Genomic DNA, 10,739 nt, shown 5'->3' with positions numbered 1-10,739 from the left:
ATACGTGCCCTCCTTAATACCCATCACTGACCTAGCCCAGTCCCCCACCCCCCTCTCCTCTGAAACTCTCAGTTTGTTTCCCAGAGTCCATAGTCTCCCGTGGTTCATTCCCTCTTCTGTTTACCCCCCCTTCATTCTTTCCTTCCTTCTCCTACCGATCTCCCTGCTATTTCTTATGTTCCATAAATGAGTGAAACCATATGATAATTGTCTTACTCTGCTTGACTTATTTCACTCAGCATTATCTCCTCCAGTCCCGTCCATGTTGCTGCAAATGTTGGGTAATCATTCTTTCTGATGGCTGAGTAATAGTCCATTGTATATATGGACCACAACTTCTTAATCCATTCATCTGTTGAAGGACATCTTGGCTCCTTCCACAATTTAGCTATTGTGGACAATGCTGCTATGAACATTGGGGCACATATGGCCCTTCTCTTCACTACGTCTGTATCTTTGGGGTAAATACCCAGTAGTGCAACTGCTGGATCATAGGGTAGCTGTATCTTTAACTTTTTGAGGGCCTCCACACTGTTTTCCAAAGTGGCTGTACCAACTTGCATTCCCACCAATAGTGTAGGAAGGATCCCCTTTCTCCACATCCTCTCCAACATTTGTTGTTTCTTGTCTTGTCAATTTTTGCCATTCTAACTGGTGTAAAGTGGTATCTCAAGGTGGTTTTGATTTGAATTTCCCTGATGGCTAATGATTTTGAATATTTTTTTCATGTGTTTGTTAGCCATTTGTATGTCTTCAGTGGAAAAGTGTCTGTTCATATCTTCAGCCCGTTTTTTGATTTGATTATTTGTTTCTCATGTATTGAGTTTGAGAAGTTCTTTGTAGATCTTGGATACCAGTCTTTTATCTGTAGTGTCATTTGCAAATATCTTCTCCCATTCTGTGGGCTGCCTCTTAGTTTTTTTGATTGTTTCCTTGGCTGTGCAGAAGCTTTTTATCTTGATGAAGTCCCACATGTTCATTTTATCTTTTGTTTCTTTTGCCTTTGGAGACGTTTCATGAAAAAAGTTGCTGTGGCCGATGTTGTAGAGGTTGTTGCCTATGTTCTCCTCTAGGATTTTGATGGATTCCTGTCTCACATCGAGGTCTTTTATCCATTTGGAGTTTATCTTTGTGTATGGTGTGAGAGAGTGGTCAAGTTTTATTCTTTTGCATGTAGCTGTCCAATTTTCCCAGCACCATTTATTGAAGAGACTGTCTTTTTTCCAGTGTATGTTTTTTCCTGCTTCGTCAAAGATTAGTTGCCCATAGAGCCAAGGGTCCATTTCTGGGTTCTCTATTCTGTTCCATTGGTCTATGTGTCTGTTTTTGTGCCAGTACCATGCTGTTTTTTTTATCACAGCTTTGTAGTATAGCTTGAAAGTCGGCAACGTAATGCCCCCAGCTTTGTTTTTCTTTTTCAACATTTCCTGGGCAATTCAGGGTCTTTTCTGGTTCCATACAAATTTTAGGATTGTGTGTTCCAGCTCATTGAAAAATGTCATTGGTATTTTGATCTGGATGGCATTGAAAGTGTAGATTGCTCTGGATAGCATAGACATTTTAACTATGTTTATTCTTCTGATCCATGAGCATGGAATGTTTTTCCATCTTTTTGTGTCTTCTTCAATGTCTTTCATCAGTGTTCTGTAGTTTCTAGAAAATAGATCCTTTATGTCTCTGGTTAAGTTATTTCCAAGATAACATATGATTTTTGGTGCCCTTGTAAATGGAATGGATTCCCTAATTTCTCTTTCTTCAGTTTCATTGTTCATGTATAGAAATGCAACTGACTTCTGAGCGTTGATTTTGTATCCTGCCACATTCCTGAATTGTTCTATGAGTTCTAGTAATTTGGGGGTGGAGTCTTTTGAGTTTTCCATATAAAGTATCACGCCATCTGTGAAGAGAGACATTTTGACTTCTTCTTTGCCAATTTAATACCTTTTATTCCTTTTTGTTGTCTGATTGCTGTTGCAAGGACTTCTAGTACTATGTTGAGCAATAATGGTGAGACTGGACATCCTTGTCGTGTTCCCGATTTTAAGAGAAAGGCTTTCAGCTTTCCCCTATTGAGAATGGTATTCACTGTAGGCTTTTCATAGACAGTTTTTATGAAATTGAGGAATGTACCCTCTATCCCTACACTCTGAAGGGTTTTAATCAGGAAAGGATGCTGTATTTTGTCAAATGCTTTTTCCGCATCAATTGAAAGGTTCATTCGGTTCTTGTCTCTTCTCTTATTAATGTGATCTATCGCACTGATCGATTTGCGAATGTTGAACCATGCTTGCATCCCAGGGATGAATCCCACTTGGTCGTGATGGATAATTCTTTTAATGTACTGTTGGATCCTATTAGCTAGGATCCTGTTGAGAATTTTGGCATCCATATTCATCAGGGAAATTGGTCTGTAATTCTCCTTTTTGATGGGGTCTTTGCCTGGTTTGGGGATCAAGGTAATACTGGCCTCATAGAATGAGTTTGGTAGATTTCCTTCTGTTTCTATTTTTTGAAACAGCTTCAGGAGAATAGGTATTATTTCTTCTTTTAGCCCATTTAAATTCAAAGTACCTGTTGAAAGATATGAATTTAGTGCCATTGTATGACCTGTCATGTTCCTGTTTCTGTAAATTGTCACTGTTTCTTTCTGGTCTGTGTTACTTTTGGGCTCTCTCTTTGCTTACAGAATTCCCTTTAATATTTCTTGCAGGGCTGGTTTAGTGGTCACAAATTCTTTTAATTTCTGTTTGTCCTGGAAGCTCTTTATTTGTCCTTCAATTCTGAATGACAGCCTTGCTGGAGAGAGTATTCTTGGTTGCATGTTTTTCTCATTTAGTACCCTGAATGTTTCTTGCCAGGTCTCTGTGGATAGGTCTGCTGGCAGCCTAGTGTTTTCTACATCTGTAAGTTAAGAACCTCTTGTCTCAAGCTGCTTTTAGGATTTTCTTTTTATCTCTGAAATTGGGAAGCTTCACTTTCTTTGTGAATAATTTATTCCCCTCTTTTTTCTCTGTTCTCTTTTCCAAAATACCTAATAAACAGAATTTCAACATTCTGGACCAAATTACTTTTCGCACAAATTTTCTACTTTTTTTCTGTCTGTATTTTACTTTCTGAAACTTCTCCATTACTCATCTGCCAACAATCCTGATGATTTTTTTCAGCTATTGTTTTGTTAATTTATAGAACCCCTTTTTCTTTTGTTTACCTGTTCTTTATCAAGACTTACTGGTGTTTTAAGGATGCAATATTATTTCGGAGCACCCTGTGCTGGATTTAGTTTTTCATTTTCCTTTTTTTGCAGTGGTGGCAGAGGTAGCAAAGTTGTTTCCACCCTCCTCTAGCCTATCCTCTAGATCACATCAGCTGACTATGGGAACTACATTTTAGAGAATCCTTTGCCAGTAGGATTCCAGATTGAATCTTGCTAATGAAAGGCATAGTGTGATAGTTGGAAGGTAGAAAGAAAGCAGAGCCTTTATTATTCCTCAGAAGTGGTTGCTCTGTGGGCTGCAAAGAAAATGGTATCAAAGAATTGAAGGCTGGAGAACAATGTGTGCTTATGGTAAAAACATTTAATAAAACTGTACACTCCAGTTACTCTGAAAGTCCCTCATATCCCCCATTGAAACCACAGAGATCTTTCTAATCCAATCTGACCATGCCTTGTCATTTTAATACTAATGAGTCTCCTATTGCCCTCGGGATATGCTAATAATAGCACCCACATATCTTCCTATTTTGGTCCCTGAAAGTCTCTATTTCTTTTTTTTTCATAATAATATTTTTATTATATTATGTTATTCACCATACAGTACATCCCTGGTTTTTGATGTAAAGTTCGATGATTCATTAGTTGCATATAACACCCAGTGCACCGTGCAATACGTGCCCTCCTTACTACCCATCACCAGTCTATCCCATTCCCCCACGCCCCTCCCCTCTGAAGCCCTCAGTTTGTTTCTCAGAGTCCATAAGCTCTCATGCTTCATTCCCCCTTCTGATTACCCCCCTTTCTTTATCCCTTTCTTCTCCTACCGATCTTCCTAGTTCTTATGTTCAATCCAACTACTGAAAAACTCTCTTCCTGCACATGGTATTTGGCATCAATTATTATTTAAACTCTGCCTATTCCTTCAACTCATGTTGTTCTATTTTCTATCACCACCTTGTAAACATATGGAAGCATGATGTTATAGCTGCATGCTTCACAAATGCTGTTGACCCACTTGAAATGCCCTCCATTTTCATTGTCCAAATGGAAAATTTATTGTGTCTTCCAAAATCACCTTTTCTATGAAGTCTCCAAAATATATAAAGACACAAAAAAATCCAAACTAGTAAAGAATGGGCAGAGAGACTGAATAGACATTGTTCCATAGAGGACATACAAATGGTCAACAGATACATGAAATGATGCCCACCATCACTAATGGAAATGCAAACATCACTGAGGGAAATACAAGTAAAACCACAATGAGATATCACCTCATGCTTCTTTGCATGCCTATTACTAAAAGTACCCACAAAGGATAAGAACTGTTAGCAGGAATTTGGGGGAAAAAAAGGAACCCTTGTACACTATTGATGCAAATGTAAATTGGTGCAGCCACTCTAGTAAATAATAGTGTTTCCTGAAAATTTTCAAAATGGAATTACCATTTGATTCAGCAATCCCACCTCTGGGTATATATCCAAAAGTATTGAGAATGGATCTCAAAGACATATCTATACTCCCGTGTGCACTGCAGCATTTTCACAATAGCCAAGATGTGGTAGTAACCTAAAAGTCTATGTAAAGAAGAATAGATAGAGAAAATGTGGCATATATACATTATGGAATATCATTCAGCCTTTACAAAGAAAAAGATTCTGCTACTTGCAACAACATATATATGCCTGAAGGACATTATTTTAAGTAAAAAAACCCAGAAATAGAAATAAACACTGCATGATCTCACTATGTGGAATCTAAACAAATACACAGGAGCAGAGTGAATGGTGGTTATCAGGACCTGGGGGAGGGGAAATAGGAAGGTATTGATCAAGTTTCAGTTATACTTAAGTGAATTCTGGAGATCTGTATAACATAGGGCGTATGATTAACACTATGTTCCTATCACTTAAAAATTTGCTGAGGGGGCGCCTGGGTAGCGCAGTCGTTAAAGCGTCTGCCTTCGGCTCAGGGCGTGATCCTGGCGTACCGGGATCGAGTCCCACATCAGGCTCCTCCGCTATGAGCCTGCTTCTTCCTCTCCCACTCCCCCTGCTGTGTTCCCTCTCTCGCTGGCTGTCTCTCTCTGTCAAATAAATAAATAAAATCTTTAAAAAAAAAAATAATAAAAATTTGCTGAGAGGGTATTTCTTAAATGCTTTACTTGGCATATAAGGAAAAGAGATTAACAACAAAGGGGCAGGAAGAAATTTTTCGAGGTGATGCATAGGTTCCTGGCATTGATAGTGATGATGGGTGTGTACTTATCTCCAAACCATCAAGTTGTACACATTAAATATCTACACCTTTTTTGTTTATCAATCATGCGCCAATGAAATGGTTTAAAAATTGTGATTGGAAGTATCTTCAACATAAAATTAATTTAGGGGATTTGTCTCAATAAAATGTTTTAGAGCTGCAGAATCTAGTGCATTAATCTCTGCATTAGGGTTTGTCTTTCACTGGGTTCCATCTATGGCTGGTAACCATTAGCCTGGATTTATAGATTCAGTTTTGGATTTCTGGTCTTCATTTTTGTGTTTATCAAATTCACTCTTCAATCATAGTCTACCTCAAGGTAATAATAAATGCATTTAATTAGTTTAAGTATAGTAAATTATTATTAAATCCTTACTAAAGCATTGGGGAAGCTCACACTCTTCAGTGGTTTGACCATGATTCCTTGATTTATTCCTACATTACTGAACCTCAACCACTTCACAACACTCATCTTTAGAACAACTCTTAGAGTGGAACATTATTTCCATGTTCCTGCAGCATCTTGTTGCTATGTCCATGAGTATTTTCAAGTGGACTCTAGAGATTATCGAGGTCAATCTCAATATTTTATGGAAAAGTTGACTTGCATGTTTTTGAACGTTGACCAGTTAGTTGAAGGCAGCACCAGTCTTGTCCAGTCAAATGATTCAGAGTCTACTCTGGTCCCTTTGTATTCCACTCCTACTTCCCTAAACCTCATTCTCTTTCTTCCAATTCCTGTAACAGTGTCTGTAGTCACTTTCTACTCTGAGCTTGGCTTTTCCAAACCCTTTTTTATATAATCTGTACAGAGAGTCATCTGTGACTTTTTAGGGGATGCTTTGTTCTACTTCATTTTCAATCAGATGAAATCTGAACTTTGAAATAGGAACATCAAGGGCAAATAGGATCTAATCATGGTGTAGAACATGTTTCATAAAATGTATTTGAGATAATCTAGACTCAGGGTTTGGGGTAAAGAGAAAGAAAATAAAAAACTGTCTTAATCTTTTTAGAGCTATTTCTTCAGAAGAAAAGATAGACACATCCTAACTAAAAAATAGGTGTGAAATTTACACAAAGTTTAAAGATTGAGAACATGGAAATGTTGGTGTTAAAGTAGGTTATCAATGAGAAGATAACCTTATAGTTGACAGCACTAGCCAACCAGGAAAAATGTTTAATTTTTTTCATTAATAATACGAATTAGAGAAGCAAATAAATTCCACCAACTTGAATCTTTGGAAGAATTTATAGAAATATGAAATAAGTGCACCCTTCCCTTCTACTGATATACACAGACATTCTTTGGTAACAGCGTTAGGATAGGAACCAATCATAAATATGCATTATGCATCTGAGGGACTGGAGCTAGAATAAATAATTTAAGAAATAGGAGCTGGCTAGTCTTGGGATGCTGGGATTATTCCTTCTCCTTAGAAAATGGTCTAAGCCAGAGAACAATTCTCTTTCTCTCCAGCATGAGATTGGTGTGTGTATATGTGTGTGTGTGTGTGTGTGTGTGTAACACACTAAACTAATGACCAAGAGCAGCATTTAAGAGCACACTAATGCAAACCATATATATTCCATTGTGAAGGGTACTATGACCATTATTTCCTTAGGATAGGCTTGGAGGGAATGTGGACCCAAGCTTGGTATTATTTCCATCCTTTCCTTCCTAACCACAACATAATATACCTTCTCCTATCATTTGAATTATCTAAATGCTTTTTGGTAAGTCATTATTAATTCTGTCAAGTCATGTTTATTGCTAGAGAGAAGTGAAATATAAAGTGTGTAAATCACCAAATTTAGGAAACTTCAAGCACATGATTAATATCAGAGGGAAGAATCAAAATTCAGTTAAGAATTTTGCGATTAATCACTTGTCATCCAAATGTGGAAAATTTGGGAGAAGATAGTTATGCACATCAAAGTAAAATGTGGCCTTGAAAAACAGATCCATTTTGCTAGGGACGTGCAGAGGTCATGTGTAGTGGCCAGAGACACAGCGCTAGAACTCTGTGGACTGCTACATTGGCCAGGATGAAGACAAATGGTTCTCTGAAGCCTTCCACTCCAAGGCCATGTTATTTTATTCTTAATATTTTCATTCTGCACATTGTCTCCCTCAGAGCCCGGTGGACCAGCTTGTTCCGCAGAGTGTAGATGACAGGGTTGAGCAGCGGGGTCACCACCGTGTTCACAAGGGCAGCCCCCCTGTTGGAGTCCAGCCTGTTCGTTTGCTTTGGTTTCACATATATAAAGACACAGCTGCCATACATCAGAGAGAGGACTATGAGGTGAGAGGAGCAGGTGGAGAAAGCTTTCTTTTTCTCCCTGGCTGATGGGAGTCGCAGGATTGTGACTACTATGTTGCTGTATGCAACAGTGGTTATGATAAAGGATGTCAAAAGGATAAACAAAGCAAGAACTAAGGCCAACATTTCAGCAGACCTGGTGTCAGAACAGGAGAGATGAATCAGGGGGCTAAGGTCACAGAAGAAGTGGAGGATGACATGGGGGCCACAGAAGGATAACTGGGAAACCTTTATTACCAGACCAGTGATGAGAGGGAAGGCTAAAGCAAAGCAGGCAGTGACCAGGAGGAAGCAAGTCTTTAGGTTCATGATTGTCGGGTAATGCAGAGGCTTGCAAATGGCCACATACCAATCCAGAGACATTACTGCTATAAGGAGGAAACCTGCTGCTCCCAGAAATAAAACGATAAAGGCTTGTATGAAACAAGCAAGAAAGGAAATGATTTTCCTGTCTAAAAGAAAGATGACCAGCAACTTAGGAATAACGGCACTTACGACACCACACTCCAAGAAGGAGAAAATGCTGAGGAAAAAGTACATAGGTGTGTGGAGCCGGGAGTCAGCACAGGTGATGGTTACTATGACAGCATTGCCTGCCATGGATGCCAGGTACGCCAGCAGGTGCACCAGGAATAGGACTTTCCCCTGGTTTTGGATGGCAGGAAACCCCTCCAAGATGAATTCTTGTACAGTTGTCCTATTCCCCATGTCATGAGTCTCTTTCCATAGCAGTATCACTCTTGTCTAACCTACAATAAAGACATCAGGGAGCACAAATGTTTTAGTGGAGCATATGATTAAGTTTTTTGCCCATCTAAGGAGGTGGTTAGGCTGATAGCAAAGTGGTTTAGGCCGTTGGTTCTTGAATCAGAATGGCTAGATTTCAATACTAGTTCAATAGTGAGTTCTAACTCGTGAGCTATGAGTCATATTTGGAAAGGTAGTTAACCTTTGTGGACTTCACTTTCAACCTCTGTAGAATGAAGATGATAGGATCTACCTATTCATGCTCTTGTGAGAATTAATTAAGATAAAGCATGTAACTCACTTGGCATATGATGCCAGTATTTCCTATGTGTTCTTCTAAGTCTAATTATAATGTAATGGCCGTTAATAGAATGCTTAAATAGAACATCATCAATAGGCAGGGGTATTGGCATTTTCATAGTTATGCAACATTTTATTGTTTTAATAATATTATCAATTTTAAGTTGACATAACACTAATGTTAGTAATATTGCCTTTGAATATCCACTTAATAATGTAATGCATTCTATGGTCGAATTTGTCATTATCATCATGTGTTGAGGACTTAGGCTTGTTCTATGCTGGTCACTGAAATTCAGTATTTTTATTATTGGTCACAATAATCAAGAGGCCCTTCTTCTCTAGAAGCAGAAACTGAGGAACTGAGGCTTAGAGAGTTCCAGAGAGCTTTAGTCACATAGCTTTGGTCGCACTTTAGCCTGACTGCCAGATCCAGAAGCCTGGTGCTTCCAAATGCAGTGTCAAAACATTTTAAATTGCTCTATAACTTCTAATAGTTTGGGAGTGGAGTCTTTTGGGTTTTCCATATAGAGTATCATGTCATCTGCAAAGAGAGACAGTTTGACTTCTTCTTTGCTGTTTTGGATACCTTTTATCCCTTTTTGTTGTCTGATTGCTGTTGCAAGGACTTCTAGTACTATGTTGAATAATAGTGGTGAGAGTGGGCATCCTTGTCGTGTTCCTGATCTTAAGGGAAAGGTTTCCAGCTTTTCCTCATTGAGAATAATATTTGCTGTAGGCTTTTCATAGATGGCTTTTATGATCTTAAGAAATGTACCATCTATTCCTACACCCCGAAGGGTTTTAATCAGGAAAGGATGCTGTATTTTGTCAAATGCTTTTTCTGCATCTATTGAGAGAATCATATGATTTCTGAATTTTTGTTTCTGGATAAAATCTAAGACACTGATAGATTTGCGAATATTGTACCACCCTTGCATCCCGGGGATGAATCCCACTTGGTCATGATGGGTAATCCTTTTAATGTACAGTTGGATTCTATTAGCCAGGATCTTGTTGAGGATTTTGGCGTCCATATTCATTAGGGAAATCGGTCTATAATTCTACTTTTTGTTGGGGTCTTTGCCTGGTTTGGAGATCAAGGTAATATTGGCCTCATAGAATGAGTTTGGTAGCTTTCCTTCTGTTTCTATTTTTTGAAATAGCTTTAGGAGAATAGGTATTATTTCTTCTTTGAATGTTTGGTAGAATTCCCCAGGAAAACTGTCCGGGCCTGGAGTTTTATTTTTTGGAAGATTGTTGATCACTGACTTAATCACTTCATAATTAATTGGTCTGTTTAAAAGTTATACTGTTAAGAAGTTATAGAGCAATTCAGTAATGTGGCAGGATGCAAAATCAATGCTAAGAAATCAGTTGCATTTCTATACACGAATAATGAGACTGAAAGAAGAGAAATTAGGGAATCCATCCCATTTACAATAGCACCAAAAACCATACGTTACCTTGGAATTAACTTAACCAGAGATGTAAAGGATCTATATTCTAGAAGCTATAAATCACTCTTGAAAGACACTGAGGAAAACACAAAAAGATGGAAAAATATTCCATGCTCATGGATCGGAAGAATTAATATAGTTAAAATGTCCATGCTACCCAGAGCAATCTACACTTTCAATGCTATCCCAATCAAAATACCGATGACATTTTTCAAGGAACTGGAACAAATAGTCCTTAAATTTGTATGGAACCAGAAAAGGCCCTGAATCACCAAGGAGTTGTTGAAAACGAAAAACAAAACTGGGGGCATCACAATGCCGGATTTCAAGCTGTACTACAAAGCTGTGATAAAAAAAAACAGCATGGTACTGGCACAAAAACAGACACATAGACCAATGGAACAGAATAGAGAACCCAGAAATGGACCCTTGGCT

General features: G+C 38.3%; 1 protein-coding gene across 1 annotated transcript; it reads right to left on the bottom strand.

Annotated features, from left to right (window-relative positions):
- Nucleotides 1-7,566: 7,566 nt before the first annotated feature.
- Nucleotides 7,567-8,526, bottom strand: LOC130543069 (olfactory receptor 6C74-like). The gene has a single exon (XM_057308822.1). It carries the CDS (start codon nucleotides 8,503-8,505, stop codon nucleotides 7,567-7,569), a length of 939 nt encoding a protein of 312 aa, XP_057164805.1. The 5' UTR covers nucleotides 8,506-8,526.
- Between the last annotated feature and the right edge of the window lie 2,213 nt (nucleotides 8,527-10,739).

The sequence above is a fragment of the Ursus arctos genome, unplaced genomic scaffold, assembly GCF_023065955.2.
Source record: "Ursus arctos isolate Adak ecotype North America unplaced genomic scaffold, UrsArc2.0 scaffold_7, whole genome shotgun sequence".
Taxonomy (NCBI): domain Eukaryota; kingdom Metazoa; phylum Chordata; class Mammalia; order Carnivora; family Ursidae; genus Ursus; species Ursus arctos.
Note: the sequence above shows the minus strand (reverse complement) of the source record. Positions and strands in the feature narration are given on the sequence as shown.

Coding starts and splice junctions, on each gene's coding strand:
- LOC130543069 (XM_057308822.1), bottom strand. CDS start 8,505: ATGGGGAATAGGACAACTGTACAAGAATTCATCTTGGAGGGGTTTCCT.